Source organism: Taudactylus pleione, unplaced genomic scaffold, assembly GCF_031769625.1.
Source record: "Taudactylus pleione unplaced genomic scaffold, aTauple2 ptg000019l, whole genome shotgun sequence".
NCBI lineage: Eukaryota > Metazoa > Chordata > Amphibia > Anura > Myobatrachidae > Taudactylus > Taudactylus pleione.
In genome coordinates this window covers 25,308,761-25,333,736 of record NW_028284421.1, presented here as the reverse complement: position 1 = coordinate 25,333,736, position 24,976 = coordinate 25,308,761, and the positions used below count along the sequence as shown (strand labels likewise).

General features: G+C 38.9%; 1 protein-coding gene across 3 annotated transcripts in view; it reads right to left on the bottom strand.

Annotated features, from left to right (window-relative positions):
* The window catches only part of ICE2 (interactor of little elongation complex ELL subunit 2), a 126,323-nt gene extending 102,104 nt beyond the window's left edge, over positions 1–24,219 (bottom strand). Inside the window, exons 1-2 of one of the 3 annotated variants that reach the window (XM_088446183.1) lie at positions 24,095–24,219; positions 15,436–15,540 (exon numbers count right to left, since the gene is read on the bottom strand). In XM_088446183.1, coding sequence (XP_088302309.1) covers positions 15,436–15,540; positions 24,095–24,120 — 131 coding nt within the window. In that variant the 5' untranslated portion in view covers positions 24,121–24,219. The remainder of the gene's footprint in view (positions 1–15,435; positions 15,541–24,094) is intronic. The other 2 variants (XM_088446182.1, XM_088446184.1) reach the window with 2 other exon arrangements.
* Positions 24,220–24,976: the final 757 nt, after the last annotated feature.

Below are 24,976 nucleotides of genomic sequence, written 5' to 3'. Positions count from 1 at the left end.
TTGAGTTGCAGTCTGATCTGACCTTTCTCTTACAGGAAAGTCTAAATAGCCAATACAAGATTATGCACAATAGGTTAATTAGTAGAGGAGATCCATAAACTTATTAGGGTGGTTCAATAGATAGGGTAACAAGACCTCTCATTGCGTAAATTTATTTAACTCGTACATATACATATAATCAATAGTATGGCCTTGGTACAGATTATTTTTCCACACAGTCCCCATACTTTTCTAAGCATTTGTTCCAACGGTACACCAAGGTATCTATCCCGCAATACAGGAGATCAGTGTCAAGTGCCTGAAGCCAGGACATGACGGCTTGTTAAACTTCACAATCGGTTGCTAATCGCCTTCCACCCAGATGCTTCTACAATGGTCCAAAGAGATGGAACTCACGCTGTGCCAAGGTGAGGGCTGTAAGGAGGATGGTGCAGTACCTCCCAATGGTCAATAGTAGCGCCATAACAACGCACGCGGGCATTTGGCTGAGTGGCTTGGCGCTATCTTGCAGCGATACGATGTTTATTCGCACCAACCAAGGTAGTTTTTGACGATTTGCCCTCCGCGACAGACTCAATGTGTCCCAATAACAGTAAGCATTCACAGTATTCTCCCTTGGTGAGGGAATCAACCAGAAGCACACTCTTGTGGTCCCAAAACACGGTCGCCATGACCTTTGCTGATAAATTTGTTTTGAATTACTTTGAAGGTGGGGACGATGCTCGTTTCTATGTCATGGATGCTTGTTTCATCTTCAGTGTCATGCCCACATTTCATCACCTGTAACAATGTGCTTCACGAACTGCACTCCCTCCTCTTGGTGCCGGGTCAAGTGCACGAGAGACAATCCCATCCTATTGGCTTTGTGAACTTATGGGAGATGCTTCGGTAGCCAGGGTGAGCACTATTTTGCTGCTTATCTTGAATGTCTGTCCTGCTGTTATGAAAGACAGTGCACCAAACCCAAATCTGTTTCCGTGACATGCCGTTATCACCGTACACCTTGGCAAGTTGGCGATAATTCAGCTGCCGGTGTGCCCTTTACATGTAGAAATATGATCACACTATACACCTCAATGACCATGTTTCCGCCAACACCGCCATTTTAAAGCGGATGTTGGGGCAGTATGACTGATATGAGGCACAGTCTAATGGCCGTGAGGGGAAGCAGTGGTCTACCTGCTCTGGCCTGGCAGGAAATTAGAATGAAATAAAGAACATTACACATGTGAGAAGTCTTGTTACCTTAATTATTGAACCACCCTCGTAGTTTACTTCCGGACGTCTAAATGAACCTTACCTTGGAAGAAATTCTTTATACATGGTTAACTTCATTTGAACCCATGCTTTGTCAGTACATAGAGTTTCATATTAATTCTCTCACTATATATAAGTGATGCTATGTATAGGCATAAAATGTATATTGTAAAATTAGTTAGCCATTACATTTTACATGGGAAAAGCATTTTTTTAAAATGTCTGCAAGTATAAATGTTTTCATGAATTATATATTTTGGCTGTAATTATAGTTAGTATATATGTAGTTAATATATTTAGAGATATTAATTACCATTAATAAACCATATATATTATAAGTTATTCATAGTCACTATATAATTAGTAAGTAAAATTATCGATATTACACCTATAGTTAATACACTTATAGTTATTATATAAGTGTATTAACTATAATTAATGCACTTATAATCAACAAAGTACACTTTCATATTTACGATCACTATATTTATAACCATTAAGATTGTGGTTAATATATTTGAGATTAATAAATTTATAGTTGATGTGTTAGAGGTTTTGATACCCATAATAACTATATACTATAGATTGCAAGCTTGCGAGCAGGGCCTTCCTACCTATATATCTGTCTGTTTTTACCCAGTTTAGTTCTATTAAAGTTTACAATTGTAAAGTGCAACGGAATATGTTGCGCTATATAAGAAACTGTTAATAAATAAAATAAATAAATATACATTGTCACCATGGTTAATATTTATTCTGGTTAAGTTAATTGTAATTAATTGTAATTGTTATAATTACTGTTATGTTTAATTGTTATAGATGTTATGTTTTAGGTTACTATATTTAGAACATTTATATTGCTATAGCCATGGTGGTTCAATGTGGAAGTGTATTTCAATTTGCCTCTAGGAGCAATATGGCCTTTGGTTCTATTCACAGACTGTTGGAATTGTTAATGAATTTTAGACAGATTGCAGTGTTATGCCTGTTAAGCATCACAATGTTTTATCACGTGTTGTATTAGTTACACGTTTTAAAATGGTAAATTCATAAAATATTGATTTTAAAAAACCATCACGTTTTCTTTTTAGGTTATATGTACAATATTAACTGGGATGGACTTCTTGCTTCACAGTGTACTAAAGAGTTAAAATATCTATGGAGAGTCACATTCAGCACCTTTGACACTAGTAAGGAGTATGATTTTTGCTGAATTCATAACATGCATTTATTATGGATATTCTTATACATTATAATTATTTTCTATCTTATTTTTAAGGTTGAGCATTCCTTTTATTCCGCCTGTATTAACGCCTAGCAGCGTTCTTGCTAGGCTTATTATGCGGGGTGCTGTGCCCTGCCCCTTTTCCTGCTGGGATCGGTGCGCTGACAGCCTGCAGAGCTCTCTCAGCTCACTCCGACTGTCAGCTCTTCCCGGCTGCATGACTCCCTGGCGAGTGAGTAGATGTCGCATGGCATCTATTCGCACTGCGGGAGAGCTTGGGGGCAGCCCAGCATCTCCTTGAGTGCTGGGCATGCCCCCTACAGTGATTAAAAGGGGGCAAGTCTAAAGGACATGCCTCTTTTAGTGACCACACCCCTTTTTCAGACACATCAAAGTGTCCCTGACTGAGAGCCGCCCTCCCCCCTGGCCGCCCTAGAAGGAACACTAAAGATTGCCACTATTTGTACTTATGATCCCCAAACTGCAGCTCTACTACACCAAGTTAAACAGTAGTAAGAACGCTGATTATTAACTACGATTTCTCATTCCCCCAGATTCAGTAAATATGATAGAGTCATGCTGCACTCATAACATGTGAGGGAGGGCCTTTCTTCAAACAGGTAGCTGTCAATACCTCTTCTCCGTGAAATTCCCATTCCCAAGAATGAAAAGCTCAGATGAGTGGTCGAATTCTATAGTCTGTCCAAAACAAGCAAGCACCTGACTAAAGCTGGCCACACATCTAACCAACTGCACCCCTTATCTAACTAGCTAATGTACTCCACACATCTAACCAGGGCTGTGGAGTTGGTAAGCCAAATCTCCAACTGCTCTACTTTACTAACTTTTTCATCAGACCAGACAACTAAACGATTCAGATATCACAAAAGTAGGTGGACACTGTGCACCTATTTATATTGTTAAAAAAAATAATAATTGAATCAAAATAATAAACAAAATACTTTAAAATAAAAATGTGTTTAACAAATGCAATCAGCAGCTTGTCACACAATCCACCAACCCCTGCACAGCGGTTTATCACACAATATTCCCCAGTAGTACCAAGGTCAAGTAGTGGCAGAGTCCAATAAGCCATCTGCAGGGGTAGGGGAGGGCTAGGCATACTTCCTCCATACACACAGATCATGCCCAGGACATGCACACTGCCATAAATTAGGGATTGTCCGGTGTAATCCTGGACAGGCGGTAACACAAACCTGCTTCTGTAAATTGTTCAGTTGGGGGAAAACTTTCCCGCTACTTTGAACAATTATTCCGTTGAGTTGGTTAAATAAAAAATGGTTAATTTAACAAACTGTTTTTCTGCTTTTGTGGGCAAATGATAGATTATCGCTTGTTCCAATAAATTGCTCGATTATCATTCCAACCATTACCGTGTAATGTGTGGCCAGCATAAACATGGAGAGCAAAGCTAGATGGTCTCAGACAGCTCCTGACCTTCCAGATCAGCAGCCTAACCAGATCCCAGGTATATATATTAATAAAATCCACTAAAAAGTGGACAGAACTAATTGTTCATTCTTTATTTGGCTGTAGGAACTGCCTTCATCTTCTGGAACTTCCTGCCTTTATATATTGGGTGTAAATGCAATCGTCTATCAAAGAAACCACAAGCTCAGAAAGATGCCACATTGTAGGTATATGTCTCAGCACTGACTGGTGTATAAATTCTCTGTACAATCTGATGAACTTGGAGAGGGGCTTGTGGCTGCGTGAAATAGCCTACAAGAGTGTAAATCTGTGTTGCAGATTCATGTTTGAGATCTATAGGCATCTATAGCAATTTTTTTGGAAAAAAAGGCTCAGGAACTGTTCCTGGTGAAAAATAGCACTGGGTATAGATCATAAAAATGGCTTTTAGTCAGATTCTAACTATATAAACATTGGAACTATTCCATAGGATGGAAGGGTTATACACGGACATAAGGCTTATTAAAAAGTGCTATGGCTGCTTATTTCAGTTCACATAAAAAAGTGAAGTCACACAAGCCATAAACAGATGATAGGACATCAGCAGCACTTCGTATGAGACACTTCACAGCTGTCCTTCCAAATAAGACAGGGTGTCTGTCATGGAGGCAGAAACCAGCACAGCAAATTATTGTGGAGGAAAAAAAGATGCTGACTCAGAATTGCAGCAGAAAAATTTAATTCTTTTTAATTGAGTTCCAGTTAAAGAACAGTTTTAGGAAACAATAAAATTGACGGAAATAAAGGTCATTTACAATAGTGCAAAATATGTTCCCACCTCAGTGCCTGAGTGCCTGTGTTACTGCAATGCTATGCGCTCATATCTGCAAATATAAGTCTGATTTTAAAGGAAGTTCATTTAGGAGTACAACCTTGACCTCCGATTATATGGGCCTCAGTCAACTTTTTATTTGAGATATCGAAAATTAATTTATATATATATATAATATATATAATATATATATATATATATATATATACACATATATACATACACACACATATATATATATATATATATATATATAAATAAATCTGCGGCTGACTGGCACTCTCCTGTGTAATAATAGCTGCCCTCCGGATCCATTAGTATAGGTAACCAGTGCAAACAAATGGCGGCACTCCGAGGCTTTTCAAGTAAAAAAAAAATTAAAATTTGTTTATGGAAAAAAAAATCACATCTGTGACACAAACGTTTCGGGGCACACAAGGACAGGGACTTAACATGCTTTAAAAATAAAAAAAAACATTGTCTTGCCACACTAGAGGCAAAAACATCAAGGACATAGTGGTCCACACTGATATTACAGGCTTCGAACAAGACGATTCTGTTCGCAAACAGTCTAACTTCTTAAGCAAAGCTCCGGGATGCTATAAGTGCCTAAAATGCACTACATGCAACAACATGATGATAGGATCGACATTCCAACATCCATCTTCTGGCAAAACATATCGTATCAAACATATCCTGACCTGTACATCGACGTACATAGTGCACCTGATCATTTGTCACACGGACAGCAAGGGAGAGAATGGCTCTTCACAGATCCGCTATCAAATTTGCGTTACAAGGAAAGCCATCAGACCAGCCAGTAGTAAGACACTTGGCTGAAAAAGGACACAAACTTTGTGAGTTCCGTCATCAATTAATCGATCACGTTCCTAAGAATCTAAGAGGAGGAGGCTGTGTGGGAAAGTTACTACAAGTGGAGGGATGATGGATCTTTGGGCCTGATTCAGACCCACTCGCAAGCGGCTGTCCGTTCGCAAGTGGGTCGATGTTGTGCACTGAGCATGCGCACGACGGCGGGAGCTCCGTCGCGCGCATGCGCCAGACGCGACGAGCGAAGGACTTTCGTTGTGTCTGATCAAAGGGGGCGTGCTGTCGATGTTGATTGACAGCACGCCCCCTTTGGTGGGCGTGCCTCCCTGATGGGGACGTTCCCAAGGGAACGCCTACCATCAGAAGCCGGCCCCACTGACATCACTAGTGATGTCAGTGGGAGTGATTTTGGCTCTGATAGAGCCAAAATCACTCCGGGCCTTGCGGTTGAAAAACTCAACCACAGGCTCCGGCTCGCAGTGGCGATGGTCGCGCCCATCAAACTGCACGCTCGTATAGGCTGTGGGTGGTGACCCACAGCTATACGAGCGTCCAGGAGGACGCTCCATAATTATGGAGGGCGGCCCTCATTCAGAGCGTGCGCTCTGCTCAGAGCGTACGGCTCTGAATGAGGGCCTTTGTTCTCAGTACTATGAGCCCACAGGGACTCAATGAAAAAATACAATGGAGTGTTTTTAAATGAATACCCCATAACATTAGGGTCTGTCTGGTGTTGATAGTTGCGTTTCACTATATTTATAATATTATTTTCACAGGTTTACACGTTTTCGTTCACTTACACTTTTGTGTTTTATGCAACACATTATTGTATATTATTCACACGGTCATTTAACATTTGTTACACATACATAACACTTTTCTTTTACACCTCGATATACAAGTTAGTTACATGGGTAATATTTAGTTATAGTGAACATAGTTAAATACTGTTTATTAACATTTATTCTACATTTTCACATTTTTTCAACATAAGCATTGCACAACATTCATAACAATCACATTCTCACTCTTCATTACAATGTGCTGGACGCATCATCTAACTGGTTTAGATGGACGTTTTTAATATAATAAGTTGATGTATTCATTATTTAGGTTTACACATTTTATATTTATTGGTCAATAGTCCATACACTCCATTTAGTAATTTTTTGTTAACAAGACAGGCAGCTAACTAATTTGTTTCAGAGTCGCATTTATGTTTACTAGATCGTTATATGCTTTTATGAAATGACGCTAATGTGTATTCATATATATATATATATATATGATTGAAGACTGCCATGTCACTTCCTTTGTTTGCGCTGACATTACTGTATTTATCTATTCATTTTTCATCTTCTTATCTTTTATGACCATCTGCCTCTGCTTATCTTATAACTTATGTTTACAGATCCCCACACCTGTACCTCTGGGATATCTGCGTTCATGATATATGGTGCCTGGTTTCTTTTTACACGGTGGTGGGATATGCACTCACCACTGATTCACATTACCGACATAGAGCATCTGTGTTGCTATGGCAACAATATACACACGGCACATTGACATCATCCACAGGAGACGGAACAACAGATGGAAATCTCCTCTCCTCCGATGTGGTGTTTCTTCACGTTCTTTTCATGTTTGGTGGGTTTTTCTCTTTCTTCTCGTATTTAAAGGTGAGTGATATTATTGTACAGTTGCTGATATACCTTGACAAAGGGACGTGTGTGTCCCGAAACTTTTTTGTCACAGATGTGATTTTTTCATAAACAAAGTTGTCTTTACTTGAAAAGCCTCAGAGTGCTGCCGTTTGTTTGTATTGGTTATACATTATATATATATATATATATATATATATATATATATATATATTTATATTTATAGTTTGGGGGGAGCATGACACAGCACTCAAACAAATTTCGGCCATGGGGTGCAAGATCCTTAAAAAGTGGTCATATAAACACTCATTTACCCAAAAATGAATAGTAAAAAAAGAACAAGCACTCACGTTTAGATGAACAAAGATATAGGTTTACTCACAGGGTCCAAAGAAACAGAAAACAGCAGCAGCCCGACGTTCGTTTCAACTGATGCTTCTCAGTCTTCCTCAGGGGCAACGTGAGTGCTGGTCCTTTTTCTTTTACTATTCCTTGCTGGGACAGTGTGTGTAATAAATATATATATATATATATATATATATATATATATATATATATATATATATTACACACACACGCATACATATACACACACACTTTAATGACAATTTAACTGCACCCTGAAATCATCACCAAAACCAGTGATCGGGCACCAAGGTCTGTGCCTCATTCCTCATTACATAGTTTAAAATAGCAGTGCTGGGTCACCCGCATTTGGAAGTGATGAGGCACCAGCGTCCAGAAGCTAAAAGGTAAATCCACCTGAGGCTATAGTAATATGGTGTCAGTGCGCAATCTTACTCGTGACATATTAAATAAGGTAACTTCCTGTCTGCAACAATATGGAGGCCAGATCTACTATTTAGTCCACTGGCAGATGCCATTTTTGCTAGGACAAAAAAAACCCCCTAAACTCTATATTACATAATAATTCTATATAATAAATCCTCAATGTGCTAAAATGTGCAAACTATGAAATACAATCTATAAAATATTTTATAGATTGTATTGCAAAGTTTGTCCATTCCAGCGCATTGAAGGTTTGTTATGTAATCATTTGGTTTATTTCCAATTCCCACTTTGCAGCTTGTCTAACTATGCCAATGTTTGTTGACCGTACCATAAGATAATAAAAATGTTTATCTATATTCTCAGAATTAGATTCCAGTTTAAGAAATATAGAAAGTGTGTATGTTTGGCAAGCTAGCCAGGATAGAAAAAATAGCCTAAAGGGCCATTCCGTTTCTAGAAAGAGTCTGTACTAATGTTAAATTTTGTCAAAATTTAAAAGTGGGAGGATAATGGGTTCATAGTTAAAAATAATTTTAAAAGCAAGGTAGTTTATTCAAAAAAGCCAGGTGTAAAAAAAAGAACCAGCACTCACGTTTAGATGAGCAAAGATAGGTTTATTCAGTTTTCCACCACCTAGAACTAGTTCTTTTTAGGGAAAGGGCCAAGTTAACCTACCCTTCCCTATACATAAAGCAAGGAAGTTTTACATTAAAAAACAAACTAGACTACCCATTGGGTTTCAATAAAGTTTCAGACAATACATCAATGAGGCTCACAAGGAAGAGAAAATCTCTCCAAAAAAGAAAACCCCATTGGGTTGATTGAGAGAAGAGATAGCACCTTTTGATGAAGAGTTGAATATTAGAACAAACTAAATGATTAAATAAAGGACACACATATTCTTGCAATCAGTATGCAGATAAATGTAATTTAGGGATTTGAAAAAAATATGTCAACCGCAATGGAATATGTTGCGCTATAAGGACAGTAACTTAATAATAAACCTTACAACACCATTTAAAAAAAATCCTTATCCTAAGTTGTACTACTGTTGAATCCAGACGAAGGCATGCAGACTTTATGATTTGGCAGGAGAAGATTATAGGAAGCCAGAAATTAGGAAAAATGGCTTTCAAGAGAATCTTACCCTCCAAGAAAAGGTAGATTTGAAAACTGTACCCAAAGAGGGAACCCTTACTGATTAGAAACACTGATAAAAACAATGGTGTGGTACTTTAAGATTGAAAAGATTATTTAACAGAGGCAAGAAAAATATTACATTTCGATACATATCAAAAATGGTCTAGTGATCCAACATCTTCATTTTAACCTGACTCATATAATTTATGACAGATGGAGTTATTTCACAGGTGGAGTACAATTTTTGATATATTAAAGCATAATAAAATGGGTACGTTTTAACATACTACTAATATTCATAATAATAAGGACTCCACCCGGGGAGACCCATCATCTCAGGGCTGGAGTCTTTAACATCAAATCTCATTATATAGATTTAAGATTATAGCATTTGTAAAGAATCTCCCTTCATTCTACAAAAATTCTACAGATGTACTCCAAATGACTCAGGATCTAAGATGGGAAGAAGGTCACCATTGGGTCACAGTAGACACCCAAGTACTCAGGGCCGTAACTAGGGTACTGCAACCTATGCCATGGCACAGGGCACCACAGGGCAGGGGGTGCTCTTCGGGCCTTTCAAGTTTCTGTTTTTTATCTTTCTCACTTGTAGCTTCCTGTTATTTTATCCCCAGCATCTCCTGGCCTCCCCTATCTCTTCTCTGGCCCTTCCCCATGAGGCATGGCCCTTTTTCGGGTGTGTTATCTCCCTATTAAAAAATAGTGGGGGCGCCAATGCTCTTTCTAGCACAGGGCACCAAAAAGTCTAGTTACGGCTCTGCGGGTATTATACTTTTCAATACCTCATGACAAAGAAATTAAGGCTGTTAAACAAAAATTGGTGGAGAATGAATCAATGAATACGAAGACAAAAAAGTTAATATTGGATAGTATTCATTTTAACTAAAAATATAATTTTAAGTTTGGAGATGAATTTCTTGTTTTGGCCAAAAAAAAAAAATTGCTTTCAATAATTTTTTCACTGTTAAAAGTGCATATAACAGCCATTTGACAATTTAAGAACCCCAAACCCTTTGATTATCCATCAACACAATTCTACACTATTCCCTTATCTTAGTTTACCTTTTTTTGGGGTACAGGCTGATTTCTCCATTTTCATCTGTATTTTTGCTTGTCTTCAAAGCAAGAATTATCTGGCGAATGTGTTATTGTGCCTTTTAAAATAGGATTGCCGATATATGGGAGTGTGCAGACATGCAAAAAGCAGCAAATTTGGGCGAATGGTCCGAAAATTTTCTCCGGAAAAAACGTAACATTATCGCAGCTAATTGAATATGGCCCTTAGTCCCACAGATAGATATGTAAAAGAAAACCAAAGTACAAAACCAGCAATGTAGTGTAGCATGTTCGAAACATATCTAATAGTCATTTCCTCAGTGTTCATGCAGAAACTTCACAGTACGGCAAATGTATCCAAAGTTTCAATAAAGCGGAGAATAAGAATACCACCATCACAGAGTTCTCTCCCTTATGGTATTGCACTAAAAAAAAAAAAAAAAAAGTGTGCTGAAACGAGGCGATCCCAGAAAATCTAATTCATATGGATGTGATATTTACCCAGACAAAAATGAAAAATGCCGTAGTATTAAACATGTAAAACAACTTAAGATAATTAATCTGTAATACATCCTGTTCTCTACTCCTATGTTAATTATGCAGTCATAGTATTGTTACTGTTGTATTTGTGCACATTTGTTTGTGCTAGTATCTATTATTGTAGTATTCTATACATCATTATTGTTCTATATTGTGTATTTATTGTGTTTGCAAATGTTTAGACTCCTGAATATATATGTTTATCAGGGATAAATTTGGGTTTGTTATATTAGTTATGCAAACATATATATTTATTCATTATTTGGTGATTATATGTACACATTTCATATTAGAATTCACTTATAATCTAGGCCCATATTTGAAATGAGACATTTTGGTAATTTGCATAACTATGCTTTTATTGGCTCTGCTTAATGAGAAGCCCCATTTAAACACTATCATGCCAAATTAACCATATCCCTGAGGAAGTTCATTGAATGCATTTTGCGTTGAATGGTTCTTTGTAGCATTCTGGACATCACCTGTTGAAAAAGGATGCATGGACTTAAAGCTTCCACTCTGAGTGCAGTCTGTGATGTGGTTTACATCAGTATTTCTGGACCTTTGTGATGTATTATTGATATGCATATTATTTTTTCTTCTTCACTCAGCCCTTGCTATGGGCTAGTAGCCCTTTCCCTAGTTCTAGCCAAAGTTTCTTTTCCACTTTTTTTCCCCCTGTCTCCTAGTAGGGAAGTTTGTTGTTTTTTTTCAAAGGGGGCTTACCTCATGAATCTTGCCCAGTGATGCTCCTCCTGGAGCTGAAGTCTGTGGAGAGGTGGCACACCAGGGAAGATCAAAAGAAACGGGACTCTAGTTCCTAGCATGCTCTCTGCATTGCCAAAAGTATGAAGCAGACCACGACCACAAAACAGGAAGCCAGAACCAGAGGTAAAGAGGTCTAGCAGGCTCGGCAAAGTGGTGATGCTGCTCGGTAGTAATGTGCATGTGCCAATGGTTCCAATGACGTTCTTGCAAGACCTTTGCAGGTAGTGGTCTGAGCAGGTCAGAGGGAATTCAAAAACGGCGTTGCACATCAGAAAGAAACTGCCTTAGGCCCTCTGACTTTTCGCAGATGATTCCTGCAGCCATGATGGATAAAGAGCCTTCCCCCCATCAGCCTGCCAGCGCCCAAGTGAGGTAAGTCCTTATTAGGGGTGCTTTGAATTAATATTTAAATAGAGAAGGATAATAACATGTTGGCATATTTTAATCTACAGTGTACATGCAGCGAGCGATTGGACCTAATAAGAAATGATCAAAAAAGCATACAACAGCTTGTGCAGCCTTTGATAAATCTTTTGCTGCGAATCAAGATGCTGTACTCCGATATGTAAAACCTGCTCCTAGTCCGTAATCTAGCCAGCTTCAGGCACTTATTGAATGGATAAAAAGGTAATTTGTTTCCAAAAATAAATTCTTAGCTTTACAGGAGTGTAAAAGACACAGGTCACAAATGAGCCTTGATTAGGAATATGGAGCAGTTTCTTCAGAGTGTCGTATAGTAGAAAATTTTGAGGATTTGACTAGCAAGACTTATTGAAATTCAAGAGGATACAAGAGCTTTTAATATTGAGCAGGTGGAAAAACTGTTGATGCATATTTAGTAGTCTATGAACTATAAAAATATGTTTGAGCAAAACGATGAACAGTACCTACTGTTTGAAGATAGATCAGAGAAATTTAGTGTCTTTCCAGGACAAAAAATTTAAGGAATTGGTGGTTAAAGAATGGCATAATTTGGATTAACAGCAGGGCAGTCTTGCTAGGATTGAACGTATGCATCCTGTGAAAGATGAAGAAATTCTTAGCTGGTGTACAATACCCAGAGTGGATGGTGCAGATGCAGAACTAATGTCTATAACAACTATACCACTAGAAGTCAGCAGACAAACATTCCAAGAATAGATTGGCAACATTACCGTTTAAAGGGTCAGTTATTTGGCAATAGACTTGAATCTATGATACAAATAAAATGTCAGGAGGTAGGTCTAGTAGACTACCACAAGATAAGGGGAATAGATATCCTGTGCCAACTTCAAGACAACAGTTTAAAGAAGCCAGAAGTTACAGACCAGGTAGGCAGTAACACTAGAAAATATTACTCCAGGATGACATGGCGATTCTTTTGTCAGACCTATAGGAGATCCAATCCCAAGCAACAATGACTATGCCTCGTCCCTCCCAACTATACCAGTAGGAGGCAGGCTTCTGATATTCACTGAAAGATGAAATTGCTCTGTTCAGAAAAGATGGGTACTGGAGATGGTATCCAGTGAGTTCAGAGAATTTCTGTGACACCAGACCCTCCTACTACAGAGGTAGAAGTAACTGCTATTAGGACAGTTAAGAAAACTGATCAATTACCAGGCAGTAAAGCCTGTACCTCCTGCAGACAGCGGAAGAGGATTATATTCATGTCTGTCCCTGGTAAAGAAACCTTCAGGAGCTTTCAGAACAATGCTGGATTTGAGGAATCTAAATAAATTTGTCAATAGCAGGCATAAAAAGATTTCTAGCCTCAAAAGATCTGAAGAATGCCTACTTACTACCTAAAGTGTTTGCTGAGAGGCAAACAAAAAAAGACTAAATGTCTATCCTGGGGCACACTTAACCAATGAATATTAAAACATAACTTTGAATACAACATTTTTAAAAGACAAAAAAAAAAATATATTAAAATGACAAAAATTATTCCCCACTAATAGGTTTATTCACTGTATATTATATGGTAATTATCCTTATTCACCTAGTTTAGTAGGAGGCGGGGCGCCACGGGCCAGCCGAGGCAAGCGCATGATCAGTGGGGCGCCGGGGTGCCTCCATAAGGGCAAACCACTTCAATAATAAAAATTAATTACTTATTCACAGGGTTTAGTAAAATCTCTGGACTGGCCTCTGTACAGTGATAGGTGTTCATCAAAGATTTTTTTGGTGCTTCCACAACCTTTATCCTTGTATATAATTATAATATACTATTCACAGCTCACATAGGTAATCAAATTACCAAATATTCAGCTGCTACATTCATCGAAAGGTATCTTTTAATGTCAATCATCGCAATGTGGAAGCGATTACCAATTCCCCACTATTCTAATGGAGAAGGTATTGCTGTATCCCCAGAGACCTCTGTATCAATGTATAGAGTTCACGATTCATATCACATCCAAAACTGAGATTCATGAATGGGACTAAAATGTAAACAATGTAATAACTAGTTGAACCAGCTCAAGCAGGGGCCCCTGATAGAGCATTTATTTAAGCAATCTACTCCTTAGCACCTTACCATTTTCTACAGTTTATGATCATCTCCCCTGGCACCAGTACTTTAGCTTATTTGTATTGCCCACCTTCTCTTTTATATATTACTGTATATATACATACAAATGCATAAACACAAACAAACACTATGCACACATATATTTGATAAAAATGATGTCTACACATTTGCGCGCATGTGCACGTCACACCTAATGTGCAGTTGGAGCTGGGGCACATACCGCAGGCTCCCAACACAGCGACGGGATACCTAACACAGCAACGGAATACACCCCCCCCCCCTGCACAGGCAGTATCATTCATTATCATTACAGCCCTGTGTGGAGTTTGTATATTCTCCCTGTGCTTGCGTGGGTTTCCTCAACCACACTCCAAAAATATGCTGGCAGGTTAAGTGGCTCCCAACAAAAATAGTGTGTGTGTGTGTGTGGTAGGGAGTATAGATTGTAAGCTCCACTGGGGCAGGAACTGATGTGAATGGCCAAAATTCTCCATACAGCGCTGCGGAATATGTGTATATAGTAACAAATAAATAATAATTGTTCCGCTCCTACTCCACCTCCGTCCATCAAAGAGGAGATTTTCTTTGGAGTGCTAGGCCCTCACCACACCGAAGAACACAAGCATGCTCTTCATCCCAGCGGCACCTGAGCCTCTGGTGAGTGAACCCTGCCACAGATAGCCCTGCTTACAGTCGAATAAAAGTATAATATTCTGAAGCAGGTCAGTTTCCAGAATACAAAATAATCAACTTAAAAAAAAAGTAAGGACAGCAAAGCTACTAACATTGCTAATACCAATCTTTTACTTTTGTAAATGTGTGTATATGTGGTTATGGTGGTGGCGTTTTTTATTTGTCTTGCAACATTGAATGTATGGCACCCAAAGAGATAAACATTGCGCGTGTGCTTCCTTGATCTACATAATTTAAGCGATAACACTAAAATATATTTCCCAGCAGTTCTGTGTCAAAGAAGCCCCCTAAGAAGGGATAGCAATCACTAATTCACCACTGATGGTCATTATTTATCCCTGCGCCTGGTTGGTCCACTGGCTTCTTGTGACCCTTAATAGTGATGCCCATCGATGATTTTCTGGTACCTATGGCACAAACTACGGTTAACCATTCGATGCTTAGCCCTAGCCCCAAAGTTAATGCTCAGCCCAACTACCCGGCAGTACTAATGCAAAACAAGTGGTCAGGATAATCCAGCCAAAAGTAACCAGCATAGAGTTTCTGCAAAAGGTAAACACCACTCAGAAGTAGGCAGTATTTAGATTAAGGTGAATTGGGAGAGTGAGTCAGCCACTGCAAGTGCAATGGGAGGGTTATCACTTGGTTTAAATGGAATTTAAATAAATTACTGTACTTGTTGGAGAGTAGTAAAAGTTCAGCAAGTGTTGGACCCATGTAATATTTCTCATAAGATTCTCGGGTGAAGAAAAAATTTCTGCCATTGTAAGGTTCAATATCCCTGTGGAGAATAAAAAAAAAGAAATATGAGGCTTAAATTAAAAATTCATGTTACATGTGTTAAATTTCAATGAGTCAAAATCTTTATGATCACAACAATTAAAAAAAATTAAAATAGCTTTTAACGCTTAGGTGCATATTCAATTGTGGGCGAGAATAGCAAAAATCTTGCACCTGCGAGGTCGTTCCTGCAGGTGTAGGATTTTAGCTATTCAGTCAGGTGCACGGTTTTTTACATTTTGAGCGCCAGGTTTTTTTTCCTCGCATCTCCAGAGTAAGTTTGATTTTTCCTAAAATCGTTAATTTTAGTAAAAATCAGCAAGACTTGCTCTGGGACCCCGGCACCCCCTCTAATGACTACTTAAGCAATTGGAAGTTTCCAATTAGCTTAATTAGTCCTTAATTACTTAGCTTCTGCAGAGCTGTTTTTTCCTTCCAGCAGCGGTATTTAGTGTGTGTGAGTGTTTGTAAGTGTGTATGTGTGTGCATGTGACCCCTCCCTGTAACGGAAACTGGGAGAACTACATCTCCTAGCAGCCCATGCTCTTCCCACCAGCCCCCAGTGCCTCCCAACAGCCCCTGGGACTCCCAGCAGCCCCCTTCCCATAGACAAGATGGAGAGGAAATTACTGGGAGCTGCAGAGACCACCGGGCAGGTAAGTATTTTTTTTTACGCGGTGCAGGGTTTTGAGAGCTGAAAACCCTGCTACCACTTTTTTTTTACTTGAATATCGCGGATATAGGGAGCATGCATAACTGCGGTATTCCACAATTGCGCACAAGGGGTGAAAAGTTTTTTACCTCGCACCCAGTTGGATATGCCCCTAAAACTGGATACACACTGAGGGATATGTGCCCAACCCCGACGGGCCGACATATCGGATCCTGGGTACACATCAGAATGAGGTAATGAACGACAGAACAATACCTCGTTCCGTCCTTCATTACCTGCAATGGGGCCGCTTGCAATATTGTCCAGTTGGATATTCAGCACAGCCAACCAGCCGAAGTCGCAAGCGCCCACGGGAGCACGCACATTGGCAGTACACACTAAGCACTGCAAGTATAATCCATACAACACCCTAGCGCACCTGGAAAAACAGCCAAGGTTAAAACACGTGGGACATCTTAACCACTTAACTGACGAATTTTGTTTCCAAAAACCGCTCCAAAATTGTTGGGTTTTTTTATGACTGAATTAGGTCAAGAACATTATTTTAAAACTTATCCAACACGATTTTATAATTTATTTATTTTTTTAAACAGTATACCATAAAAATAGCAATATTTATGGTATATTGTAGTGATGGTTATTGACAGCTGCACCATTGATGATAGCCCCACCCGATGTTAAGGAAACATTGGTGACTGCGGTTTCACACAATTGATTATTATTTATCGATGAAAATCATTGCTTGATTTAGACCGCAGCCACCGATGGGGCCGCAATCGATGATATAGTATCGGTGACCATCAGTAATGGCACAACAACTTATCGGTCATAGACCACTGCTAGTTTTCAAATCATTGATGGTCAGTGGCCATCCCTAATTGGAGGCCCTGTATCAAGAGATATAGATATTGTGTACATATAACTCACGTGCAGCCTTGGGTATTAGTGGTCCTTCCCATTTCACCCAAACAAAACAATAGACCGTATTGTGCCAAGTGGGCACAGCATGCAATTATGACTCACATTATACTGGCATATTAAAAACAATGTAGACTGAATGTAGAATGTAGGATGGGGGCAGGTCTGGTCCTCTATGGCAGATATATTGATGATTTATTTTTCGTTTGGGACAGTTCTTTCTTGCGTACAATTATTTTTTGAGTGTTTGAACAACAATATGTTTGGTATAAAAATCACGAGCACAATTCACCCCACTGCGATCACTTTTCTGGATATTGCGCTCACTATCAGAGAGTTTAAGATTTTAACAGAAACCTATGTGAAAAAGGTCGATCAGAATAGATGTGAACTATTATTTTATTGTAAACAAAGGAATAGCAGCGCTGTATGACAATAGGTGTATAGCAATTTATTAAACATATAAATCTTAAAACACGGACTAATGTAATATGCACATATACTGTATGAATAAAATGGGAATCACAATTATAAACAACAATGAGCAGTAATATGCCCTAGAACACTGTTTGGAAATAGAATGCTATAGCACTGTTAGATAGAAGGCAGTCCAACTTTACAGCACACCAATGCTGAATATAATTACCCACTAGGTAGAAAAGTCCACAATGTCCCTTAATTAGCGATGGTCCCACACCGAGGTAATCCAACGCAGATGACCGGACCCAGTGTTGTTGAAAATGGGTGATGATAATGGTCAGAATCCAAAGTTGCTGCCACAAAAGTTTAGCAGTGCCAATAGTCCAATGGTGCTTGATATTAAAACCTAGAGGGGTATTCAATACGAAAGGTTAACTTCCCTGGCGAAGTTAACGTTTCATATCGGAGTTTTTTTCGCCGTAAAGGTATGGTGCGCGCTCCCGCTTATCCCCGTATTCAATATCAAATTAACGAAAACGGGAAACTCTGAAGTTGGATTTGCGTAAAGTTACGAATTTTTCCTTAAAATAATTGTAAGACCCCCCTAAAGTTGTAAAAACATGGGGGAACACTATGGGTACCCCCGTTTTAGCCTTTAATTGAAAGTCGGGGCTTTAAATAGCCGCAGCAGGTGTTTTTTTCCCAACATTGAAGAAGTGATGCAGAAGAGCACTTAGGTTATTTTTTTCATTTTTTTAAGTGGTCCCATCAAATTTGGGGTACATGAAAATGGGTACTAGCATATTTTGATGTCCCTAAAGTAAGTTTTTAAAAATTCTCCATTTGTGCACCTGCCGCTTTAATTCTATTCTAGAAAACACCTGCCGCATACATGCAGAATAGCCCTGAACCTATTTGCCTATTGTTTAACAATTTTTTCCCTTTTTTTTTTTTTGCACCCCAATTTTTAAATTAATTTTTTGGGGTGTCCCTATTTTTTTTTTTTAAACTTTTTTTGACACAGTTCTTTTTAAAATGTCAATCTCAGGGGTGCAGGCTATTTTTTTTAAGCCTGCACCCCTAAACCCCAATTCTGCACTTTTTTTCGACACCTATTCAATGGTGAAAAGTTATCACCGTTTTTTATCAAAGACTTTTCAAAACTGCGATAAGTCTCTGAAATTGAATACGGTGTAAAACTAAAACAAGTGATATTAACGCAAAAACGTTAAAAAGTGCGATATTAATGCAAAAAAGATGTTATCGCACCCATATTGAATACCCCTACAAGTGTCCAGGGTACACAGATAATTCACCTACGCGTTTCACTGCTCTAGGCAGCTTTTTATTTATTTATATTTTATTTTATTTATTTTTATTGTGGCCATTATAAACAATGGAAAAATAACGTGCCAAAAGGCCAATTCTTAAGATTTATGGTGCGTACACACTGGGCGATTAAAGTGGACGACTGAACGATAACGATATCGTTATCGTTCAGTCGTCCACTTTATCGTCCATTTTTAACACAAAAAAGATGAACGATGACGACGACGCGCGTTCCCGCGGGTCGTTCGTCATCCTCGTTCATCGGGCTGACATGCAGGCCAACCTGACGACCTCGTCAGGTTGCTGCATGTCAGGGAATGGGTGAGAGAGCCCGGCGCTGAACGATATCGCTAATGATATCGTTCAGTGGCTGTGCTCAATGTCATGAACGACATTGAGCACAGCCTGCCGGGGACACACTAGACGATATCGCTCAGGGAGCATATCGTCTAGTGTGTATGCACCTTAAAAAGAAATTGTTGCACTATGGAGGCCTTTTCTAGACAGGCGAAAACTCTTTACCAGTCGTTTTTAGAACAAGGCTATCCTAATGAGATATTAGATAGAGCTCTGGAAGGCACAAGAGATATCGATAGAGGATCTCTATTAAAGGATGAGACGATTAAAAAATCTACTAAAAAAAGACAGATCTATGATGTTTGTGACTAAATTTAATACAGAAGCTTATAAGATCATAAGAATTATTAAGAGGAACTTTCCTCTATTAAGATTAGATAAGGTTCTGAAAAAACAGGATCGAATGGAGTGATAATGTCTTCTTTAGAAAGGCAGATAATTTGAAATTACAACTAGCCCAAAGCCTATTTAAATGTAAAAAGACATAAATCATAGAACAGGAGAACAATTGGATTCCTCAAAAACCAAAAAGCGTTCCATAAGTGCGGAAAAATAATTGTGATACCTATAATCATAAGGGAAGGAAAATAAACAGTCTGAAGTATCCTTAGAAGAATTCCAGATGAATTCCTTCATTAATTGCAGATCCAAATTCGTTATTTACATTTTACAATGCAGATGTGGTATGCAATATGTTGGCCGTACTAAAAGAACCTTGCATGTCAGATATATGGAACACCAACAAAATATTCGAAAAAAGTTTAACAAAAATAATACTATATACAAACATATATCAGAATTCCGGATGGGGAAGTTGGACCAGAGTAGTATCAAAGCGATCGAACAGATCAGAACCACTATAAAGTGGGGGTGATCGTTTTATGAAGTTATGCACGAGGGAGCTATATTGGATTTTTAGGGTCCATACTTTGGTGCCTTTGGGTCTAAACAATTGTATTGGGATAGCAAAATGGCTACTGGCAGCCATTTCTATTCATGGTTCTTATGTGTGTATCAGGCATGAAATGGTACAGGAATGTGGAAAGCAGACAGGCCATAAATCCACAAGGCGTTGTCTACTGCGATGTACGCCTGCGTTAAGTTTTAGAAAGTCCTTATCAGTAGTTAACCAATAGAGTAGTTTGAAGCATGTTTATTCCCATATTAGTAAGAGTTAGATGGGTATGACAGTAGGATACTATATAAACGAAGAACAAAGGAGATTCCAGTGGCCTGCCGTAAGCCTGGACTAGACTGCAGCTGGTGGCCAGGAAATTGTTCGTTCCAGCTCTATTCTGAGAGGAGGCTCCTGGATCGTGTAACCATCTTATATTCCGAAGCTAAGTAACTATTATTCTTTCATATCTTGTTATTTGTTGTACTGGTTTGTGTGGCTTAATTAACCTTCTGTATCCAAGAACCTTATCTCGTTCCACCGGGAACAACAATACAATTGAATTAAATACCATATAACGCGTATATATAGATGTCTTGCCAGATTTCCTCTTCTCTTTCTTCTATGCTTCTTCTAAGTAAATATATGCAACTTACATACATATGAATGTATATGTAAGTTGTATTATATATGTATGGGTATACCTTCTTAAAAAGTTTTGTATATTGGACTAATTGTCTTATATGAGATGTTAATGTATAAACACTAGTGACAATATAGGAATGATGACTCTATGATGAGTCATCATTCCCGCCGTTTCCCGCGGGTGGGGAAAACGGCAGAGCAGCGGTCACCGCCGGTGAATGGATGCCGGGCGCATCAGACAGTGGCGTAAAAAAAGATGGGCGTTCCTAGGCGGTGACTGGGAGGTGGCTAAAAGTGCACGCAAAAATGGTCTGCTCAGTGAGCTTATGGGAGTGTCATGGGCATGTCAATGCAAGCAGCTGCATGCACAGACGCAAGCATAGGAGACTGTGGTCAGATGTAGAAACTGCACCTGCCATAGTGCTGGTGTAATGTTTGATGGTGCGGCTGAAGGACGCACCAATCTGTATGACATCGTGCACAGACGCTTAAGTGGGCGTCTCAGTCCTTGTACATTTGGCCACACATATGTACACAAGTGAAGGAGTTTGTAATGGCATTTGCATAAATTTGCAGACGGGCGACCACCAATACACGCTGCTATGATCGCTTATGCGTATGACACAGGCCCCAAGGTGTGCAAATGCATTTTTTGTATTGCTTGCAGTGAAAACGTAGCATTATTTTACATGCTGCGTACACATATCGGTCAGCTGTATTTTTACACTGCATTTAAGTTGAACTTTTGTACTGTAATATTGTATATATTAGTATATAAATGTCATACAGTAGGGCTCATACAGCAACTAGCTTTTATCTGTCTACAAAGAAATTAACACAAAATGCCGACGCTAATGGTAATAATGAATATACAGACTATTTTTAAGCTGCAAGTTCCAAAAAAAAAAAAAAGGGACAAGTGATGTGCCCACTAAATAATTCCAAGGAAAACAATATTGGTAAACAAATGTGCTAATAAAATTTATAAACTTATTGGCAGAAGATCCTAATTCTATCAAGACAAATTACATTTAAATTGTACAATTAATAAAAATATAATATAATATAGTGAATAATCGCAAAATATAGATGTCAACAGTAACAAAGAATGTAATATATCTATGCATATAGCACTTTAAAAACATAAAAAAGCTGCATATATTAAAAATGGCAATTATTCATTATACTGCTGCTACAATGTCCAAAGTTCAAAGAAAGCTAATAAACAGGCACAGAGATTAGTTGCAGAATAGGTTGCGACTCCAAAAAGATAATTGAGGAACTGAAAGTCCTGACAAAGTATATTTGTGTATCAATCAGTGATAAATTCCGGATTGTTAGAAAGGGAATATCTATTACCAGACAGTCCTCTGGCTTAAATAATACAAAGGTCCCCAGTACTGGCACACGTAAGAGGCAAAACGCGTCGGGCATAGATTGGGTAAGTCTACTGTATACATTTTTAAGTATCCACACAACTGCAGAAGCTTACTGCTGCGCATGGGAGTAGCTACAAGTAGCTGTGAGTGGCATAAAAAAAAGAAACTGAAGTCACTGAACCTCTTGAGTAAATGGATTTCTTGTTTACTAGTATATACTGCACAAATTTCCCTCTAGCAACAGGACTATCTACAAACATTTCAATTAATGAACGGATTGTAGATATAATTGACTTTATGGAAATTACAATGTGCACAGAATATTGAACGCCTACTAGTGACCAACAGACACATATTTTATGCTGTACGATTACATGTGTGTCAGTCTCGATATAGGTTTTTAGATTTGACATTAAGTGCAGTGCTTTGTCCAATAATTAACATTGGCGGTAGGACATCTCCTATTTACAGCAGCACCTACATCTTCTTCATTTGGAGCGCAAGAAAGCCAACCTACCATGTGCTGAGCTCTGATTGGAGGACTTATGTTTTATGGTCACTAGGGGGCCAGCTGCCAGCCAATTGGGTTGATACAATGTAAAAAATTTTTAAAAATAAAGCGTTTAAGTTTATTATTAATGTGTTTTCTTCCATTTCACAAGGACAATCTGGCAGACAGGAGGTCCCCAGTCCAGCCGGCGAAGGAGTAAGAGTCTACTTCCAGCTGATGCCAGTATCACAATGTTAAGCATCACTCGGTGCCTGTTGAAGTTTTATTGGTAAATTATGAAAATAGAAGATTTCCTATTTAAACCATGATAGAAAATAGTTACTATTGCCACTTATTGTTAAATAGACACTCTGTGTTTTGTTTCTATATGGATTAGTTTGCATTGGAATTATTTTTTGTTTCTGTAGTCGAAGGAGCATTTTAGGCTTTGCCTTGAGCTCCAGTTAGTCTAGAAAATATATTTTTGCAGTAACAGATCGGGGTGAGATCGGGGGCCCCGAACTAGCTTCTTGACTTGTAAGGTATTATTCCAGCTCTGAGCCAGCTATGGGTAAAAAAGAAGATAATCTAATCACAGACTAGCCATCTTACACTGTATTCACACCAACATCAGAATCACTAAGAAGAATACTGAACACAGAAAATTACTCTATTCAAGTGGCCACAAATCCTACCTGGCTGATTTACTGTAAAGTGCATAAACTATTACTGTAACATGCATAAACTAACAAAGTGACCTGGTCTCTGCAACCTACTGGACACATCTAACTAATGGTCATTCTATCTCCTGGCAAGAACTGTTAAGCAAAGTGCAGATCTACTCAAAAAGATAATTGAGGCTATTTATTTTGTTTTAAATAGTATGAAAAATGAAAATGTAAAAAGGCAGCCTTTAGTTCTTTAAAACAATCACAAATAATATTTACATTGTAGAACGTTCTCTAGAAGCCAATGTAAATGGTCATAAAAAAAAAAAGAAATATAAAACATCAGCAGGAAAGTCCGTCAGTTTACAAGGACTTAAAACAACACATGTCCCATATAAACACTACCTGACAGTCATCCCCTCAGACATGTTACACGTGATAACACTGGCGACTGTGTGCTTGATAGTATTCAGCTGGTGGTCTGCTGCACGTTAGAACAAATCATTTGTGTTTGATTTCATTACAACCAATAACCGGCCAGTAGGCTTCTGAGCGAGTGTTTAGTGTCATACTGACTTACATAGCGGCAAAGTGTTTATTCTGTGAATCTCATAACATGGCAAATACACACTCCCTTCATATCTATATTATACCAAATACATACATAACTAGGCTAGTACTGCAAATAGCATTCCCATAAACACCAGCGCCTCTCCCGGGACTCATGTTACCAACATTTTAAGGTAATATGCCTATCATATCAGCATGGCCCAGCTCTCACCATCGCAGCTCCCCGGCAGCCTCCATCTTCAGCTGTCTCACATCATCTGCGTCATCGCGCCATAGCAAACGCAAGCTTCCTGGCTCCGACTCCACGTTCAGCACCCACGCAAGGCACGCACTAATTCTTCTTCCTCATTACAAGGGAGGCGCTGTAGCGCCACCTTGCGGGAGACACGCTCGGTGCACAGCACTACACATCTTTCCGCGTGAGTAACAAACGCCCACGTGTTAATCTGTGTCTGTCTGCTTATTATTCGTAACTAACTGTACATCCTTTGGGCTCTATTTATTAAAATTATTTTTACTAATATAAAGTGAAAAAGGCTGTTTTCCCACCCTTTTCACTTTATTTTAGTAATTTAGTTTCACCTAAAGTTACTAAAGGGCAATTGGAGTAGAATTCGTAAATTTCTTCTCCAACCCCTAATTATCACTTATTTTTAGTACAGCAGATCGCATTTCCCATAATTGTAATGGGAAATGTGATCTGACCAGAGTTACTAAAAATAAATTGTGAAAAAATATCAGGGAAAGCCCTGTGATAATAACGCCACCTGGAGGTGGCGTTATCCAGGGTCTCCTCCGGTTACCGGACTCCTGCTCTGCTCTAACGGGCAGAGCAGAGCCCAGAGCCGGCCGCAGTGATCAGCTGTGTGGTCTAAACAGACCGCACTCTGATACACTGTAAAAAAAAAACCCAAAAAATAGTAAAAAAAAAAAACTTACCTGAGTCCAGGGACCGGTGATCGGGGCTCCGGGTGATGGCCTGCCTCCGGTCAGCTGGTCTCCCAGCCTGCACTGGGGCCCGGTCATCACCCGACGACCAGGTCCCAGTGCAGGATGAGATGTCAGCTGACCGGAGACATGGAGGACATCACAG